The following is a 21,143-nucleotide window of genomic DNA, read 5'->3' on the forward strand; positions in this document are numbered from 1 at the left end:
ATTAACTGTATGAAACACACCTCAGCTACAGCGTGAGAAAAATTAAAGATGTTTCACAAACTCCTCTGGTTCCGAACTGGTTTTTGTTTGGTTTTAATTAATTATATCCTGAAATTGACATGTAGTTTCAAGTTTGAGCTTTTGAATTTATTCTCTTACAATTATTTTTAAGATTCGAGTCCTGTGCTGATGTTTATCAGGCTGAGAAGGTGTCAAATTAAAATTTGTAAGAAAACATGTCTGTCGTATCTGAAACTTTCACAGGTTTGGGACATTTCTCCTTCAGTCACAGGACATATTTTAAGTTAATTCACAAGGTCTGAGTTTAACCAATCAACAATGGTCACCCTGCAAACCCCGCCCACAAAAGTCCCAGACGCAAGACACGATCAAAGAGGAAACTTGTCCCTGATTCCTCCATTTGAGGATGCAGGTTCCCCCCCCACAGCAGAACTTATCAGCCAGACACTCATTTATATTCAATCTGGTTTTAAATTCATCAACAGTAATTAAAAGGAAGAGAGTAGCCATAACAATAAAAGCCTAAAAACATGAATGCAAAGGCCAACTGCTTCATTCAAGCTTTATTTTGTAAAAATGTGTTATTATTATTTATTGAACAGTTGGGTTGATAACAAAAACCTGAGGTTTAGAGATTCTTCACAACTTCTGTTGCAGGTACAGACATTAATAATTGTGGAATTATAAACTATTCTAGCAGTGAGCTAAAAATTAAACAACTCTGACTGAGAGACAGAAGAATGAAATCACAGCAGGTCAAGCTGCTGCTGCTGCACACAAACACAAATCTTCTTTTATTGTGAAATCCCATCAGGCAGAAGATCCTGCCACTGTCCGTTGCTTCAGTTAAGAATCCTTCACTTCACCTCAGACATGTTTGACCAGAGTCTCTGTTGTGTCCTCGTGACTGAAACGTCACATCCACTGTCAGTTGTCAGTTTCCATGTCGTCAGTGTCATCTCCCTCCGAGCGGCAGATTTCCTCCAGTGCCAGCTCTGATGGAAATGAAACAGGAAGTGGAAAACATGAGTCTTCCTCCGGGACGTTAAATTACATCGAACAAACACTCCAGGTAAAACACCTTGTAACCAAACTGTGTGATGCAACAGGGGGCGGAGCCATAAAATAACATGTTTATTAGATTAAGCACTATATAACATGCATGGCAGTGTAAAGAAGATCTTTATAAATGTTAATACCTGAATAGGTTAAGGTAGCTTGTACTGTAGAGTTTTATGATAAGACTTGAAAAGTGCTGTGTGTCTGTGTGTGTCTGTGTGTGTGTGTGTGTGTCTGTGTGTGTGTACCCTCGCTCTCGCTCAGCCCGGGGATCTTCTTCAGCGTGTCTCGCACCGCAGGGATCACCTGGTCGTACATGTGCAGCAGCGGCCGGCAGCTCTCGGAGAAGCTCCTGTGATGCAGCAGCAGCCAGTGCAGCAGCAGCAGACACTCCCTGAGCAGAGACACCGCCGGGCTGTGCCACCAAGGCAGGGAGAGAGACCGAGCCGCTGAGTCTGTCTGCTCCTGAGAACCACGGAGATCCAGCCACTGACGGTGGAACACGATCACCACCGTCTGGACCACCTGAGAGAGAGAGGACACGCTCAGGTTGGAAGGAGCAACACTCGGGCTCGTGTCGCTAAATAAAGACGGAGAGGGTTTTACCTCAGTGTAGCATGGACAGCTGCTGTGCTGGTGTGTGTTCCAGCTCTCTGATCGCTGAGTCATGAGTCTGCTCAACAAACGAACAACCTGAGACACAACCACGACCAGGACCATTAGAAAAGTCTTTGAGTTAAAACTGTAGCTTCACTGTGAAAGATCTGACAAAATAGTTCATCCACGTCTCCTTTAGGGTTAAAATATGTCTCTGCAGTGTATGTGCATGTGTGTTTTTGTGTGTGTGTGTGTGTGTGTGTGAGGTGTGTGTGTGAGGTGTGTGTTTGAGTTACCTGCAGGTCCAGCAGAATCCAGTCTTTCTGTGTTGACTGGTTGTCTGGTCTGATTCTGATATACAGGAATAACTTCAGGAAAACACAGGGGTCTAAATGAAACAAGCAAACAAACACTGTTTACATTCAGCTGAAGATCATTTTCATTTTATTCAAATCACATGGAGCAGAAACTATTGGAGCTAAACACAACAATCAAATCACACAGATTCAGATTTTGTGGAGTCAGTTCAGTGAGAGTCAGAGCTCTAGTTGCACTCGTCAGTCTGAGTCAGTGGCAGGAAGTCAGTCAGCCTCACCGTGCTGAGAGCAGAGCTGTCGAGCCAGCGTCTCGTGGTCGGACATCGACACGAGGACGGACACACAGTGTGTAACTGTCCACAACCGGCTGTCTGCTGACAGACACGCACACATCACCGGTAACACACACTGCAACCTGAGAGACAGAGAGAGACAGAGAGGGACAAAGTGAGACAAAAAGGGACAGAGAGACAGAGACAAAGAGAGACAGAGAGGGACAGAGAGAGACAGAGAGAGACAGAGAGAGACAGACAGAGACAGAGAGGGAAAGAGAGGGACAAAGTGAGACAAAAAGGGACAGAGAGCTTCAGTCTGACCAGTGGTTAATCAATGAAAGGACCAGTTTGGGAGTTCAAAGGTTTCTACTGTGAAATGTAAGAAACGATCCAGACGTTAACACCAGGTATTATTTTGTGTCTCCGGTGTTCACATTGAGATCTGATGGCTCACGTATCCTCCTGTTGTTTGAGCAGGTCCAAAATACAATGCCAGAAATAGATAGAAGAATAATAAAAGGAGATATTAGTCATCTGTAACACTATGTCACTTTTTGATTCGTGTCATCCTCACTTCCTCTACACTAGAGTTTAGCTCGGGACACAGTTTCCTGTCTGGACTCGACTGAGAGAAAACTAACCAGAGTCCGAGGATTCCCCAAACTCCATAAAGCACAAGCAGCCTAATAAATCAAGTAGATTGTCCAACTGATGTGACCGAGCATCCACACACGTGTTTCTAATACCATGAGGACTAAGGAGGAAATTGCTTTGTATGCTGGCTGCTGATACCTCGCTGGTTTGGAACAGTCACATGTGAGAACTGACGAAGCATTTGCATTTATACTTGAGCTCAATTTGAATCACGATGCATCCCTCACCACCCCCCGATCGGATCAGAATCCATCGGCAATGCATCCTGTCTGAATCTACGCCTGTGTTTTCATGCAGCAAAGCACGAGCTGACCGCAAACATCCTGTAGAATCTTGTCTTTCAGGACTCTTGGTCAGTTTCTTCAGTCTGACGGATGAATCATTGTCAATACAGGAGAGAAGCCAAACCTTTGCAACACAGGTTTTTGAGGAGTTGGTTTCGCAAAGTTTAAAAAACTAATAACGATGCAACTAACAAGAAATTTGACCTGATTTATAAAAGGTGGCGTCGTTCTGGACTTGGATGGCATGTATTTTGTAAATTTGTGTTACTGTGTTACAAAATGACTCTCACACAAAGTAGGTGAATCGTGCAGTGAAATCTATTCTTACATTTTTTTAAATAAACTTTCAGGGAAGTCGACAAGTGGTTTCCTGCCTCTGATCTGTCGTCAGTGGTTTCTACAGAGAGTTTGTGAATGACTGTGAATTCCTGCGGGTAGTTTATGGTAAAATGTTACGTAACCCCTGACAGTTCGTGGAAATCACTCACACTCCCTGGTCAGGCACTCCTCCACCTCCGGCAGTGTTCCACCCAGTGTTGCGTCAGATGTGTGCATGTGTTTCACTGTTTCACTGTTTACTGTGCAACATTACCCTCTTTCTGATGAAGCCCTAACACGGAGCACGAGAGGCTCAAGTTACGTCTTGATTTCCACGAGTATCAACACTTTCCAATAAAGCATCACGTCACTTCACTGTGGATCATCGTGGCTCCACACTAGCAGCTGGTCATTGTACAGTTATTTGATCAAACCTATTGTAACCTTTGACCTCATTATGGCTGGTTGTTGTTCAAGCTGTAGATCAGACCTGAATGTCTGCTGTCAGTCTTCCTTTTATCCAATTTTAATACTTATTATCTTTAATTATATCATCATTTTTAATGATTACAAAAATAAAGTTTCCACAGGCTTCTGTTTTACCAGTGCACCTCTCATCATCTGGTTGTTATAACTTCTGTCCACTAGAGGGCATACCAACATTAGGTTACCCATAAACATTTGCTATTACAAACAGGTTGAGGTTATTAACTTCTAACTTTACTAATTTTCCACAATGAAAATTATTTGCTGATGCTCAATTAGAAAAATGTGTGTGTCTAGGTGTGTGTGTGTCTACCTGTCAGTTTGTGTCTTTGGCGTCCTCTCAATCAGGACACACAGTGTCTTCATGGCGCTGAGGACAAGCTCCTCCTTCAGTGAGCTGCTGCTGTCGCCACCAGCAGCAGCTCCTGTTTCACACAGACGCAACAGGGACGGAAGCAAGGCCTTCTGGGAGCACAGACCCACGCCTGCAGCAGAGGGCTCAGTCTACAACCAGAGGCAGAAAGAAAAGAAGATTTCATTAAAATGTTTTTCTTAAAAAAGGAATTGTCTTTTAAGACAAAGACAAACAAATGTGGAGCTTTGTTTCTTAAAGTTGGTGATTCGAGGGAGCAGGTGTGAGTGGTTCATCTGTGTGTTCACCTTGTCGTCTGTGACTCTGCTCTGACTCTCTTTTGACAACACAGTCTCCACCACCTGGGGAGCAGCACAAGGGTCAAAGGTCAACTATGCCACAGGAAAACCATCATGAAGTCTGTAAACTGTGAACAAACAACATCACCAAAGCCCTAAATACAAAGAAGGTAATCATCACCTCATCGCTGTGGGCCAGCAGGAGGTAGAGGAGCCGCAGGGAAGCCAAACCAGTGTCCTCCACACTGAAACCAGACAAACCAGCCTCTTCATGTCGTCCCAGTCCAGCAGTGGGAGCAGCACGGTCTGCTGGGAGGGAGCTGCTAGCTGCAGAGATGGAACCACGACCGCCAGTCAAGTTGGAATGAAGCGAGTCAAGAGTCTGACAGAGTCGAGACAGGTGGAGGTCGAGCAGAGGGAGGAGCAGGACGGCACCGGGACACGACCTGAAAACAAAGTTAGATTTTATTGAGCTCAGATAATTCTTAGTTGCTCAAATCAGATACAAATTTAAAATAGCAACACCTTTTCATAGAGATTAGGCAACAACCTTTATCAACCCACACATCTGTTCCATTCATCTTTCCATTAGTTGTTTCTGCAGTCGTTTACCCTCCACTCATTTGAATATATTGATCGGTATGAAACAGGAAAACTCACATTTTACATTGATGACGGCCGGCTACTTTGAAATATCTATTGCCACAAAACTGCTTATCAATACTTCTGCTGTATCGTGGTGATTTGTTTAGTTTTGATTTGTTTAAAATACAGCCAGAGGAAATGTTGCCTTATTTTTATATGCTAAAAAATTCTTGTCAGATAAAGCTTTTTTAGACAATTTTTGTTTTCTCAAACAATTCAGGCGTATTCAGGGGACTGATCTATGTGTGTATGTAAAATCTGGTGCTGTCACACGCTTGGCCAGCAGGGGGCTCTGCTGTCCACAGCTTTAAATGAGTCAGTACAACATCAGCAGTGAGCAGCAGATGTTGATGATGATCAAGTTGGTAGAGTTTGATCAGAGCAGCTGTGACTCTACCTGCTGTTCCTGCTGCTGCCGCCTGCAGCTGCTGTCGGGCTTTGACTGAGCAGGTTGAGTCCGGTTACAGCCAGACTCTGGACCGGACTCAGAGCAGCTCTGATGGGGCCGACTCCACTGACCCCTGCTGCTGCCGCTGCTGCTGCTGCATCCGAGTGGAGCAACAAACCTGCAGACAGCCCGCTGAACACAAGACATACAACACAACACACACCACAAGAACACATCAGAAAGAGTTTTATAACAGTCCAACTTCTCTGTGCTTCAGCAGGGATGTGCAGCAACCACTGCTACTACTGCCCAAACAATATCATTATATACATTCTATATATATTTACTATATAAAGTCAAAATTAGTCTTACAAAAGATTAGGAACATCTGTTTTGGTGGATTTGACGACCCCATGTGGTGAGTGCCGTTTGCATGATGTGATGAGAACCCACTTATGATACAGTAGAAGCTGAAGTGATCATAACACAAACACACTTCTTCTTTGAGGTTTAACCGCAGCTGGCAAACAAAGCTCTGCACTACTGCCTGAAAACACACATTAGATTAGAAGTGTCACACCTACTCCTGGTGTCATACATACATCACACACTATGCATATTATCAGTGTATCAGGCTTCAATTACGCTTGATGCCCAGGTGAATAATATCCTCAAAAGTATATTATGAAATTATATTTAAACTAATAATATTATATTATAAAAACTGTGACTAACTGGTGAACCCCTTTAGTACTGTTTGTTCTACGTGCAGTGTGTTTACCTGGATGTTGAGTGGAGGTCTGTCAGACTCATAGAAAGCAGGTGAGAGAGGCTGAGGCTGCTGGGAGAGAGAGGATGCTGTAGTAACAACCCCAGCAGGACGCCACCTGGTGGAGAACATGATACTGTTGGGTGTGTGGAGGAGGTTTTCTTCACTCATAAATGCGAAAGAACGTATCCAATGTCTATATTTGAATCTTGCATATCAGTAATGTAATTAATGGATAATTAACTTTAAATGTGTTTTATTTAGATGTGAACGTGTTGAGTCTATAGTTTGTGACTATTATGAAGCATATACATGTGTTATTATTTACATTTAAACCATTTTATGCGGTGCTGGCTGACCTTGGTGCAGCAGGTGAGTAGGTCTGACAGAGGAGAAGGGGTCTGGGCGAGAAGCTTCATGTCTGTTGTCACCAGATCTGCTGTTAGACGCCGTTCTCTCTCCTGAAACACACACAGCTGTCAATCAAAAATGTTTAGGTCTTTGAACATCTGCTCCACCTCCATGTGACTCACCGTCTCTCCTCGTTTTCAACGGCGTTTTCACTGGTGTACCTCTGGTCGGGAGCTGGGCTCCAAATGTCTCCTTGGTGATGAAACCATTTCCTGCTGGAGAGGAGGAGCTGCTGCCGCTGCCATGATGCAACTGGGCGAGGGAGCTCAGAACTTTAGGACTGAGAACAGGAGGAAAGGGAGAGAACGGCCAGTCAGGTGGGACATGGGCGGAGGACAACTGATCATTGTGATATGATGTGAGGACAAAAACGCACAAGTAAGTCCAGGTCACTACAGAGGTTACATTGGCAAACTCTTCCATCTACTACAATGTGACCTTTGACCTCCTGACTGTTACATGTAGGGTACGAAAGGATTAACACGCGTTTCCTCGGAAGTCTAAGAGGAGTCGATACAAGGATTCCCTGAAATGCTCTGACGTCACAATTAAGTTCTCAAGAACTTGTAAGATCTGTTTGTGTGGATTTGGTGACACCATGTGGTTACTGCTGGTTACGTCAAGTGATTTCAGAGAAGATTAACAATATATATATAAACAGAGAAAAACTGCCCATCATCAGTAACAGATTGAGTTTGTGTTGATAAATAAAATGTTAATACCTGTTTCTAGTCAGTGGAGACGCCGTCTTGTTTCTGTCTGAACTGAGCAGCTTGGTCTTCATCTCATTGATCTCAGCTTCTTTAAACTGCAGCTCACACCTCAGAGACTGAACCTGCTCACAGACACACATGTGACTATCATGTTATTCTGAGGAAGGTTCTGGAGTTAATGTGTGTGGGTGTTTCAGCTGCTCACCTTCTTGTTGAGCTCCTTCTCCTTGTCGCTCTGCTCTCTCTGTCTCTGAGTCTCCTGCAGCATGTGGTTCTCTCTCTGTTTCTCCTTCTCCTGATGAGCTGATTTCAGAGAATCCCGCAGGACACGGATCTCCCCGCTCTTCGAAACTATTTCATCCTCCACCTCCTTCAGCTGATGGTACAAAGACACACACACACAGTGTTTTTACAGCATCTTTTCTCAGCTGGTATAAGCCCCTGCTAAATTTTTTATTGAAACAAACTGACCTCACATTGCTTCCATCCTTGTTTATCGTTTCATCATCCTACAACACTTTTCTGGTGCAGACTGACATGTGTCCATAGCACCAACTATCAAAAACTGTTCAGTTATGGATATTAAATGAGAGGTCAGATTCTGATCAGACATTTTGAATATGTTGCAATAACTTTGTTTTATTACGACTTAGCTCAAGCTGTTCATATAAAAGTTATCTACCCCTTAATAAGCAGTGACATAACAGTGAGTCTGTTATTACTAATTTAATCTGATCAGCAGTATAAATCCAAACTACCAACTATGACTGAATCTTGGGGAAATGAAGCACAAGACAGGTAAAACTTTTCCAGAGTATGGATTTTAATATTTTACAGTGTATTTACTGTAACAACAATTTTATGTAAACATATATGAGTATGTTGTATTTATTTTAGCTGAGTCCTCTCTTTTATTATCTCCACAAAAATAGGATGTTCACGCTGGAATTTTATGGGCATGGAAATATCTATTTTTGTATATTTTGTATGTTGTCTCACAGCTGCTTTATTTACCTGCCCTACTCACCACGTGTTGAGATATTAAAAGTTAGTCTCACCTTTCTCTTCAGATCGGCATGCTGGGCCTCGAGCTGACTCTGGGTTTCCTGTCTGTCCGACCCAAACTTCTGCAGCTGCCTGTTAACTGAACACACAGAACAACAGAGCTTTGTCAACACGCTTCCACTTGACACACGACCACATGACGACTGCAGAAGATCTGCAGTATGTGAATTTACTGTGATAACCAGATACTTAATTTATTTTATGGTCCAATCTGTGTTACAACTACATTTATGGATCAATAAAACTCTTGCCCCGTTCAAGGTAGAACATTTTCCATCTCAACAGCGAATTGAAGATTGGCTCGGAACTCACCGAGAGGCTCTTTGCTTGGTATCCCAGCATTCCCTCTGTGGCTGCTGCTGCCGAACCCAAACGTGTTCTCTCTGCTCGGCTTCGATGTGGCTCTACTCAGAGGTTTGCTCTTCCCTGTGCACGACGGCCAGGCCGACTCCACCGGTTTGTTTTCTGCTTTAGACCCAAGCTCCGCTCCAGCAGAGGTCGAGCTAAAGGCCTGCGAGGCGAGGACGTCAATTTCATCCAAGTCGTCTTGGGTGAAGTCCTCGTCATCTCCAAACGGGTCATCGAAGGCCGTCGCCACTTCATGGTTTATGCCTCGGAGGCGCTTGGTGGGAGGACAATTCATGCTGTGAGGGAAGAAGAGGAGAAGGAGGAGCAAGCACGTTAACCATCTGACAGCTCCGACCTTTGACCTCCAAAACACGGCTGGTTTACAGTTTGTTGGTCAGAGTAGGACTTCAGTCATTAGTGGCAACTTATGTAATAATAACAAGGCAAGGAGTAAATGTCAAGTATCTTGGAAAACATTTATGGAAACAGAGATATTAAATCCTTATTTTGAGAACATAAATCCATATTTCTTAAATATATGATATGACTCAAAGATACAAGACTTGCCAATGTTTCCATGAATCATTACAAATATTATATGATCAGTTCAGCTCAGCTCGTCTCTGCATTAATAACTAATACAATAATTTGGTGATTTTAGAAGAAAATAAGAGACTAAAAGAAATGACAGACGCAGTTTGTTCCACATATACAAACCTGTCAGATATAGATATAGATGTTTAAATAAAGGATTCATTTTTAGGTTGACTCTTGATTTTAAGGGGTTGAATCGATTCATACACAACAGATGCTTCACTTGACTTCTTTGGAGTCGTTTAAAAGAGCACAAACAAAGTACTAAGAACTTCAATGATTCTTTCGAGACTTTGACAAACTGGGCTTCACTTTATTCAGCTGACTGGTGGATCCAGTTTTGACTGTGACGAGCAAACAAGAGGATGAACACCGGTTCTGTCGAGGCCACACTTGTATAAACAACCTTTCATTTGCTAACATGTGCAACGTTTACCTTGTTTCTCTCTCGGTGCTGCAGCTGGGACTCCTGCCGGCAGTAAGCTAACAGCTAACAAGCTAACTCTCTGTGATTCCAGACGGGAGTTAGCCTGCTATGCTAACACAGCTCTCTCCGCCCCGACAGGCTTTAAACATGAAGTAACGCTTCATTAATGGTTTATTGGAGGAGTCTCATCCTTCACGTTGTCCCCGGGCTCTCAGTTAAAGGAGTAAGTTATTTATTAAATCGGTAATAAGACGAAGAAACTCGCAGTTTAACTCTGACAGGAAACAAAGGTTCGGCCATTCACCCGCTTCGCTTCAGCAGACAACCTGACCAATCAGAGAGCTGCTCTGATGAGTCGACCAATCACCGGCGCCCATGCACTGACGTGGCTGCTCTACGGGTCGCTGTTCGAGACAAACTGTGCCAAAAGCACAAGGTGAGGGACACACTGTTATTATTTTATTATCCAACAACAGGACAAATATAGTTTTTCAAGCTTTTTGATATTTTCTCCGTGTTAACAGTGTTGATAGTTTAATCTAAGCTGCTTTTGATGTATTGTCTTGTGTTTTATGTATTTGTTGTTAATTCCTGTTGTATGTTCTGTATTCTCGTGTGTTTCTGCATTGGGTTGTTTTATATATTGGTTGTTTGTTCTTCACATAGTTTTGTTGTGCGTTTGTATCTGCATTATATTGTTTTGTGTATTTGATTGTCAGTGTCATTGTTGCTTTTTTGTATTACTTTGCAGCACCTTACATAATGCTGTACGTGTGATGTCAAATTGGTAAATATATATTTTCCGTGCTTCTCATTATTTAGACTTTAGTCCATACTATATATAATAGGCTGCTATACCTGCAGCTGGTGAACTTACCCGAGCACAAAGACCAGAAATAAGGGGAAGCACCTGTGAATTCATCTAACACATAGATTTAGTCTATGTGTTAGACAAAATCTAACACATAGACTGTTTACGGCCCATGATGAACATGTTATTTCTTATATCTAAATATTATTCCATCTAACATATTAAAGCAGATTAGTTAAAAAAGTGGAAACAGTGACACACAGGAATCCCTGTTCCGTACAAAGGTAATAACATTTCCCCACAAGCACCTCAAAGCTAATTTATGAACATATATGATGAGTTTGTCAAATTAATGAATCAACATTTTGTCGGCTCCTTTTCCTCGGAATTTTGGCAGATGGATTGTCAGATGGTGGTTTAGAGAGATTTTACTGAAATAATCTGTAACAATACACAAAGCAGCCTGAGATTTACAGGGATTTACAGGCATTGGCTGAGATATTGAAATATTGTTGGCTGTTCTCTTCTTTTTCCACTTTAATTATACAATGAGTTTTTTTATTTTTTAAACAATACATTTTAGTGTGACTTATTTTGCATATCTTCTAAAATGTTTCTCTCCTGCTCTTCATAATCTTTATCGTTTTTTTTCTAATGTCACCTGATCAATTCAACAAAATCACAGCTTAATTCAAAGTGTTATCAGGAAATCAAAGCAAAAGGTTGAAAATGGTGCTAAAATTGGAAAAACTGTGACGTGACCATGTCTCTGTGTTCCTAGTGGAAATGATTAAGAAAAGGGAAATTGAATGAATCAAATGTCGCCTCTGGTTAGTCCCTCCATGAGGAGAGTAATCAGCTGCCACAGTTTTTATTCACATCCTGTTTGAAAGGCTGGTGGGTGTTGATATGAATCCCTGCACGCACACGCTCCTCATATAGAAGCTTCTGCAGCTTCTCAGCAACAGCAAGAGTGCTTTCCATTTTTAGACACAGACAGGTCTGTGTGTCGCATCCGAGCATCTGCTGTGTGTGTGTGTGTGTGTGTGTGTGTGTAACTCTGACACACGCTCTCTCTCTCTCTCTCTCTCTCTCTCTCTCTCTCTCTCTCTCTCTCTCTCTCTCTCTCTCTCTCTCTTCCCACCTCCGTAGAGAAATGGCAGAGCTCAGGCTCCAGATTCATCCGTCATCATCATCATCATCAGGAAACACACACACTCACACACACACACACACACACACTTAATCTTTACCACAACCCACTATCAGATAATAATAATATACATACCTTTAATTACACATAAGTAGTATACATACACATAATATATGTTGAATGAAAAAACGAAAACAAAAACACATATATTTTATGTTATTTTATCTTTATCCCTTTTAATATCTTAATTATGTATTTTTACATGTTTCACTTTTCACACTTTGTGATTCTTTGATACAGGCAAAGGAATAATTGGCAGGCGAGCTGGTTACCATAACAACCCATCAGTCAAAGCAGGGTCAGTCAGAATGAATGGGAGGAAATGAAGCTTCACAGACGTCTGTGTGTTTTCACTGCAGAGCCGAGGCTGTGCACAGTCGCTTTCTGAATCTGTGTATCGGAAATGTTTCTGACGGACGTCTCAGGAGACACCATCATGGGAGCCTGACCGCTGTCCAATCAGAGCGTGAGCTGTGTTCATATTGGCTCCCTTTACACAACCTGTCTAAGGCAGGAACGTTGCACCTCCAGCGTCCAGTTCTATATTCGACCTTCATGGTGGGAGCATTCGTTTATCACCTGATCCAGCATCATCAGCATCCTGTTGTATGAATGTTGTGTTGCACATCACGCCTCTGAAGCCAGAACACATGTATTCTGTCAGTCAGCCTCTTTGAAACAGAGATCCTGGACCTGGCTGACCTCATTACGTCGTCTCTGCTTGTTTACACTGAACCAGACAAGTCGGCATATTTTACAACGAGGGCTCCTGTAGAAGAGCCTTCCCTTATAAATCAGGCCAGCTACCTCGGTGTCCTCATTTAAAACTGTTTTAAAATACATTTTAATGCAATGGCTGTCAATTAGATGTTTTATTTATTTATATGTAAGAGGTGTCTCATAGTAGAAGCTTCCTCTCACAGGGCAAAGCTGTAATTTAAACAGGAAAACAATTTGTTTTTCAATCACTTCAGACGATCAGACCAATCAGAGAGCTGCTCTGTCTGCCACATTACATTTTTTTAACTCTCGATGAGCTCTCTATCTTTTCAGTTTTTATCCCTTAAAATGCACTTTGTACATTTTTTGTTTTGAAAAGCGCTATATAACTAAAGTTATCATTATTATTATTAATAAAAAATGCTGGTGTCTGCCCCACCTAACTGTCATAAGACTCCCCTTTACGCTAAAGGGACTCTCGCACTTATTGAGATATAAGAATTCATGTATCTGGATGATATACATCTGACCCGTTTAGGAGACTGATATTTGTGAGTGTGTTCAATGTGGTGCAGAAATAAATATATATCCGGATCCACTCAATTTAAATGTGGCATTATTGGGGGCCAGTTGGACCCTGGTGGAGGTATTTGCTCTTTTTTAACAATAATAACTCAACGCACTGTATTTTAACGAATGCAAATCATAAGGAGAGAGGGGATGGGAAATAAATGATTGTAAAGATGGCAGCTCTTCAATCTGAAGTAATAAAAGTCATATTTTATTGAACGTAATGTTCTATTCACATTAAGTTGCTAATAGCAATTTAATGCTCCATGAATTAAATAAATATGCATGAGCACAACGATTTGATAACAGTATTTCACGTCTACCAATATTGTGGATATGTTTATTTGGACAACATGTCTGAAAGGATTTTTGCAGTTTTTACAGCACATATGAGGAAGATGGAGATTTTAATCTAAATAAGGAGAAATAAACACACAGTTTTATTAGATGTGAATTTTAGACTCATTGGACTGAAACTACGGAATCAGTGATGTGTTGTTGCACTTTGGCCACAGTCATTAACAGCTGCTGTAGATCCTGCAAACCATCTGGACTCACTGTGCTCGGTTGGTTCGATGCCCTGAAGTCGGATTTTGGCAAAAATGGAAAGAGCGCAATAGTTTCATAAGACTCTGTTTATCCATCAGGCCACTCGTGAATCAGAAAATAGATTGCGTTAGTCACGATGACGTGCAACGACTTGTGCATCGCATCCAGTGTGAGCTTCTCCGAATTAGTTTCTTTCAATTCAATGAAATTCAATTCAAATGACTGTAATCGTCACCTTTCAAGCAGGAGACCAATAAGCACACATACAATTCATCCACACACATAACAGACAACAGTGAAAACTGACTAACACAAACAAATATGTTATTTTAGAAAATGCCTACTGAGGTTTAAGTGCATTTATCAAGGTAATTGATAATTTATGTTATATACATGCAAACACATTCCTGATGGCGGCAGCTGGACGTCATCATAGAAGACTGTGTGTGTGTGTGTGTGTGTTTGTGTGTGTGTGTGTGTGTGGGGGGGGGGTCATTGATTATCTCATGTGTCTTCTTGAGGAATGAAGCTGCACAAGAGATTCTTGTGTTTGGAGCTTGACGCTGCTTCTCTCTGACAGAGGGATTTAAACAGCCGGTGTGAACACGCCTTCACATGGGATCCAGTCTCATTCTGTCTCTTTAGACCAGGTCTGATCTCCACCTGAGGTTCAGGTTAATTCTCTCATCCGTTGATGACATGTAATAGTTACAATTACGTAAATTTGAATTTTCTGCTTCAATAACTTCTGTTGCCTTGTATCCAGTGTAGACTTCATCAATTTGGGATTGGAAACAATGGAACTGGACTGAACTGCCCGTGTGAGCGCGCCTATTGGATCAGGTTTAGACGAGGTCTGTTTTCCAGATGTTGATTTTAACGATACTTCGTCCACTTGGAGTTCAGGTAGATTCTCCGAGAGCCAATGATTAGGAACACGAGGCCTCGGATGGACACACCGGAGGAAGTAATCCCCCGTCATGCCTCGAGCAGCATCTGGTGGGAGTTCCTCGACGAGCAGCTCGTAGATGGACGGCTGGATGGTGTGTTTCTCCTGTTACTGTGCATATCGCTGCAGTACAGGCAGGCTCCTGCACATGTCGAGGCTTCACTGAGGAGTTTTCCGTCAGAGAGGAAGACATCCAGAGGGAGACCACCGCGTCTGATTGGCCGATTACCCTGAGAAGGCCTCCAATCAGACGCCATCCTCGCCGTGTGACTGCGTGTGTTTCCCTCTCGCCTCTGAATGCACCGTGTCAGCCTGCGCATATTTTTATGTTTGCAGCAGTGCATGCATGCAAGCGTGTGAGAGTGTGTACATGTGTGTGCAGGATGCTAATATCTGGAGCTGTGAAGGGGGGGGAGGGGCGAGGAAGGAGACCCTGAAGAAATTGATAAAAATAGAAAGAAAGGAGGAAAAATAGAGGAAGGAGGGACGAGGGAGGAAAGCACAGATGTTGAGGAGAGGAGGATACAGAAAGGCACACTGAGCAGAGATTGACGGAGAGAGTGACAAGGAGGAGGAGGAGGAGGAGGAGGAGAGGAGGAGGAAGAGACGATCTGCTGTGGGAATCAGCAGCATCGTAGATTTTCACAGGAGCCAAGGCGACTCTCCTCTGTTGCCGTGACGATGGGCTGCTGGCTCTCCGGACCATGGATGGGCGATCAAACGGTGAGCGACCTGCCTCACTGCTGTTCAAAGCCAATGATGCTATGTGTGTTTAATGTTTTACGTCTCATTTGAAGAAGATGGAAAAAGCTCCATTAGGCCTGTTCACGTTTGTCTGTGTGAGTGTGTGTGTACATGCATGTGTGTGTGTGTGTGTGTGTGTGCCTGTGCGTGTGCGTGTGAGTGTAGATGCAGATGCGAAATGGCAGCGTTTAATTATTTCTGCACGATTCAGCTTTTGTGTGAATAATAAACCACACAAGGATTTTTAAATCTCCGGCAGTTTCAATGTTTTCTTCCAAACACGTTGAATTTGTAAGTTGCGTGAACGGACCTGGTTCATGCGTGTGAAGCGCTGGAGCCTCACAGTCGTTCTGCTGCTGTCCTCCACACACAGGTGCCATTTTGTGCTTCCCAGCTCATGCTGTGTGTGTGTGTGTGTGTGTGTCTGTGTGCGTGTGTGGTTGAATATAGCACTGGGTGACTCATGGTGGTGATGTGCTGGAGTTAACAATAGTGTTCATGCGTCTAATTCGGTGGCCGCTGAGCTGCATGTATGCTTGCGTGTGTGTGTGTGTGTGTGCGTGTGTGTGTGGGCGTGCACAAGTGTGTGAAGCAGGATGGGGTTTGTGTTGCCTTGTAGGTGTTAACCCTTTAGTGGAAGCACGGACACCGTGTACGCGTTCATCGTATTTGACTTTGGTCGGAAACATTTCGGTTCCACTGGGATGAATCCACCGTCTGTGTGCAGGCGGAGCTGAGTCTCGTGACCCAGTTGCATAATGTCGACAAATTCAGAGTTTTGGGTTTATTGTGATGTCGAAATTGTAAGAAAACGTACAAAACTGAAGTGCAGTTAAAATGGCAGCGTGGAGAATAAAATTGGATTGTGGTATCGATGGATGCTGCTACGTCAACATGCATGAATGAAATGAGGCATCATCCTGTGAAACTCTCATTTAAATAAAGTTATTTCAAGACACAGATCAATAAAAGAATAGCGCAGCAGAGTAATATGCACTACATGTTCATATCAGAAACTTCGTAAACACTTACACACCTCTAGTTTCTAATCCATTCAGGATCTCCCAGTTAATAATCCCGATGGTGATGATGATGATGTCACCAGGGGTCATTTTTTTTAACGCCCAGAGCCACAGGACAAAGTGTCTTCACAGGCAGGGACATGCAGATGGCACATGGACCACATTTACATTTCTAGTCCTGAAGAGCACTCGAAGCGTTTCACAGTCAGTTTCACATTCACCCAATCACACGTTGAATCTCACGCTGCGGCGGCGGCACGAGAACCGGACGAGCCGGGAATCAAACCACCGATCCTCTGACGAGTGAACAGCCCACTCTATCTCCTGAGCCACAGCTGCTCCTAGAACTGAGTCAAATTGATGGGAGTGTCCCTTTAATTTGTTGATGAGCCCCGGAACAAAAATGTGATGCTGTTTTCTTATTTGAATTTACAAAAATTTGCCTCATTCACACAATATAGGCTAAAATAATTAACGACTAATTTAAAAGTCTCTTTGCTTCTGTTTTGAATTCACTCTCTTCGGTACTTAATCGATACTTCAATTAAATACTCATCTAATTGTATCTTTAATTGATCTTGGTCTTTGAATGTGTGTGTGTCTACTTCGAGAGGACATCCAGTAACGTTTTCCTCTACACTAAAAATGTACGAAAAATATCTGCTGCTTTCAGGTGCACAAGCAAATATCATGCCTACTCTGATCCAGACATACACATGCAATAAGGGATGTAGAGAGTCTGGGTTTGTTCCTCCTATAGAAATATAATAATAGAAATAAAGAAGAATTGATACATACAGAGTACAGAAAATAACATTTAGATATCAGCATGAACAAATTGATTTGTGACGTTGACAGCAGAAGCTGGAGATTGACTGTACGTCATTATAATCATAAGATTTAACTTATATTTGACATTGATCACATTAATTGTTACTCTCTGATCACTGATATAATTGATTGGGTGAGTTGAGGTGCAACATGAATAAAAGTTTCAACCTCGTTTGCTTACTTTGTTTCCAGATGTAGAGTTTGAATGCTAAAATACATATGAATGTAAATCTATGAAGCTTTACTGTATACGATTATAAATGAAAACATCATCCTAGTGTGGACATTAACTTTTTAAATAATTAGCTACATGTTTGATTAAACATAATTATTGTCATTCGCCACAACTTTGTATGTAACTTGAGGAGGTAGAAAGAATTATAAATAGAACGTGGGGATTGGCCGGTTCTTGCTAATGTCTTATCGCTTTGATATCTGTTCTTATCTCAGATGAGTGGGCGGAGTCTTGCAAACCTGAGCCAGCGGGATGCTCTACGAATCCTGGCGGCCAGTCAGCATCCAATCACCATGCAGATCAAGGGTCAGAGGGGGTGTGGCACCGAGGCAGACAGGGGAGCGTGGGAGCCCCTCCCCCTCAATCTGCAGCACCTCAACCTGCCCCTCCCAGTGATGGGGGCGGGACTTAACGCATCAAGCCCCTCCTACCAGGACAGGTGAACACACCTTTCTACCATGATGTTGTCAGATTTCTAATTTTAACAAGTTTAGAAAAAGTCCAGAGTCTGGCAAATATTAATTCTGTATTTTTGTTTTCCATCACAGACATTACTACAGCCACCTGTCTCTGCCACAAGATCACTGCGATAGAGGACGGTACAGCTACCTGTCCACCTCCCCTGGGGACACTGTGGACATCGGCCACCAGGTGACACCTTTCTACTTTTATGAAATCAATCAATCAATCAACCACATTCTATTTGTATAGCCCATATTCACAAATCCCAATTCGTCTCACAGGGCTTTAAAAAGGTGTGACATCCTCTGTCCTTAACCCTCAGCAAGAGTCAGGAAAAACTACTAAAAAAACTTTTAACAGGGTAAAAATACGTAGAAACCTCAGAGAGACACATGTGAGGGATCCCTCTCCCAGGACAGACAGAAGTGCAATAGATGTCAGGTGTAGAAAAACTTCATCAAGATTAAAGTTTTTAGCAGCATTGATGAGGGTAAACATTTTGAAGGATAACTTCAATGCTATATGTCAAGCAGTCCAGCAAGATCATGATCCGTAAATGCAGCTCAGTAGCATCTGGTTTAATCTGAATGGGACTAACAGACTGCGCACTAATATTACCCCCATGGCAATTATAAAGTTGGTCTGATAAAGGCATAACAAGTAATCAAGCAGTTATGCAGAAAGGATTATAAAGGAAAAAGTTTGGCTGCATTTTGAGATGAACTGGGTGACTGTAGAATCCGTATCCATAGGAAAACTGTTCCAAAGTGTCACTTTGACTTCAACACTGAAGAACAGATTTAAGTCCTTCAGCTAGTAAATCAAAAGTTTCATGTTTTGTGTTGTTTCTCATTTTCTTTGTCTCACCTCATGAATCCTTCAGGATCCAGAACTGAGCGGCCGTCGACCGAAGGAGCAGAACTGTCTGATGAGATGTTGCAATACCAACCTGGAAGAACAGAATCGCTGCCACAGTCAGGTAATCCAAAATTATTCATGTCATCATTTCTAAGTGTCTAAATCAACAAAATAAAGTTGCAGAATTGATTCCAGAATAATGTATTTTTCTTTACAGTGTTTTATGTGTATTTGCGTAACTGTTTTTGCAGACTGATGATGAAGACTTCATGCTGGAGAAGCAAATGGGCTTCCTGCCTCTCCACCATGAGCTGGACAGTGGGCTGGGTTGGACTGATGGCTCCCTCCACCAGGGGGACCTCTCGGGGCTGGAGACTGAGGAGGGAGGCCTGGAGGACTTTCATTCACATGGGGTCCTTGCCCCAGGCAGCTGTGGGGGCTTCGGGGGCGGTGGCTCTCCCTCATCCGAGTCCTTTATCTCCTCAGAGCTCAGCGACTCTGGCTTCTACAGTGTTAGCACCGGTGAATTCAGGCACTTCCAGAGGCTCCTGGAGAAGCGTATGCGGCTGTACAATGCCAGGCTGCAGCATCAGGGCGAACCCTGTGAGAGGCGGGAGCGGCGTGACAGCTGCCCCAAGAGCCACCGTGAGCTGCTGGAGGCCATTCCTGAGGCGCTGACCATGCAGCCACAGGGTCAGCACCTGCAGGTCGGGATGGAGGAAGCTGGCTCCGTCATGGACGTCCCACCCCGCGGACTTTTCAGGTAGCAGCTCATAGAATAAATGTCCCTGCAAAATGATAAACTAGATGTAATCAGAAAATCAGGTTGCATAAGTCTCTGGGACTGGTTTCATAAAGTCCTGTCAGACTGGTGCGCAGAGACTGTACTTCACACATCTATGAGTTTTGACATATTCGGCTATTTTTACTTTAAAAACTCGTTAAAAATGTGATGTCTTTGAACAACAGCTGAACTTAGATATGTAAAGTAATCTTTATGAAACCATTCCCTGACTCGTTTGTTGACATCTGTGTTTGACCTTTCAGGGTTTCATCGGTCCAGTTCCATAAGGCTGATCGACCCTGTCTGAACCGGCACAGCTCCAGCAGTGGAGCCCTCTTCAATCCTTCTCACGCTCACGCTGCAGTCTCACGAATGACTGCTCCGATCCTCTCCACCTGCAGCACCCCCACCAGCCACAGGAGATCACTGGTACCCATACAGCAGCACCATCAAGGCTCCAGCTCAGTGGGGATGCTGAGGAGAAGCCGAACGCTGCACCATCGTCCTCCCCCACCCGAGTATCGACGCAGGGCCAGTCACCCGGCATCCCCTTCCTACTGCGCAGCCACCCTGCATCACTGCGGAGGTGTCACGCCACAACACGTCCTGCCACCAGGTCTGCCAGAGGAAGGTGAGCTAGAGGCCGGGGTAATGTCTTCCCACCCAGCGGCCCTGGCCATCTCACCCCAGCAGCATTCCACCGCTCTGGGGCACCTGAGGCCTGCTGAGGCCCACGAGCGATGCTACGACAACAGCAGCCAGATCTCTCACCATGACTGGTGGCACTCACAAGACAGAGCCATGATGCCTCAGACAATGCTGACAGAAAGGGACAGAGAGATCGAGAGGGAACTAGAACAACAAAGGCAACTGCAGAAGGAGTTGGAGCTACAGAGGGAGAGGGAGGCACAGATTCAGGAGGAGATGGACAGAGAGAGGCAGCAGGAGCTGGAGAGGAGCCGAGCCAGGGAGCAGCAGCACCTCCAGAACCTGGTTCACCCTCCTCAGGCTGGAGACGTCAACGACACCTGGCCAAAACCTGCCAGTCGACAGTCCCAAGGCTGCGGAGGAGGCAGAGGGCCTTACAGCACCCTGGAGGGCTACATCGGCCCTGGTGCTGGTGCTGGATGGGAGGCAAAGAAAGGAAACATTAATGCCACGTCAAGCCCTAATCCCAGTTGTGGTCCAAAATTTAACCCAAGCTCCAAACCCAACCTGAACTCTCGGATGGCCAGGAACCAGCTCCTGAGGGACCGGGCGTCTCAGCTGGCGGATGAACGTAGCGGGATGAGCACTGATGAGGAGACCAACACTGACATCCTGATGGGTCGGTACTGGAGTCGAACCGAGAGGAGGGAACACTTCCTGTTGGC

The 21,143-nt window shown here is 43.7% G+C and overlaps 1 protein-coding gene across 1 annotated transcript; it reads right to left on the minus strand.

The window, feature by feature from the left end:
* Positions 1-572: 572 nt before the first annotated feature.
* Positions 573-10,352, minus strand: atrip (ATR interacting protein). Its single transcript, XM_053410825.1, has 17 exons — positions 10,032-10,352; positions 8,966-9,297; positions 8,647-8,732; positions 7,794-7,964; positions 7,598-7,710; positions 6,998-7,155; positions 6,824-6,925; positions 6,477-6,582; positions 5,705-5,887; positions 4,844-5,108; positions 4,672-4,725; positions 4,325-4,515; positions 2,273-2,409; positions 1,974-2,065; positions 1,687-1,773; positions 1,329-1,605; positions 573-1,016 (listed from the first exon to the last, which is right to left on the minus strand). The coding sequence occupies exons 2-17, from the start codon at positions 9,294-9,296 to the stop codon at positions 949-951; spliced, it is 2,421 nt and encodes an 806-aa protein (XP_053266800.1). The 5' UTR covers position 9,297; positions 10,032-10,352; the 3' UTR covers positions 573-948.
* Positions 10,353-21,143: the final 10,791 nt, after the last annotated feature.

This window comes from Pleuronectes platessa, chromosome 2 (assembly GCF_947347685.1).
Source record: "Pleuronectes platessa chromosome 2, fPlePla1.1, whole genome shotgun sequence".
In the NCBI taxonomy this organism is placed as follows: domain Eukaryota; kingdom Metazoa; phylum Chordata; class Actinopteri; order Pleuronectiformes; family Pleuronectidae; genus Pleuronectes; species Pleuronectes platessa.

Coding starts and splice junctions, on each gene's coding strand:
- atrip (XM_053410825.1), bottom strand. CDS start 9,296: ATGAATTGTCCTCCCACCAAGCGCCTCCGAGGCATAAACCATGAAGTG. Junction 7,711..7,793: donor AGAAGGAGCTCAACAAGAAG/GTGAGCAGCTGA, acceptor GTCTGTGAGCAG/GTTCAGTCTCTGAGGTGTGA. Junction 1,017..1,328: donor CGGGCTGAGCGAGAGCGAGG/GTACACACACAC, acceptor CATTTCCATCAG/AGCTGGCACTGGAGGAAATC.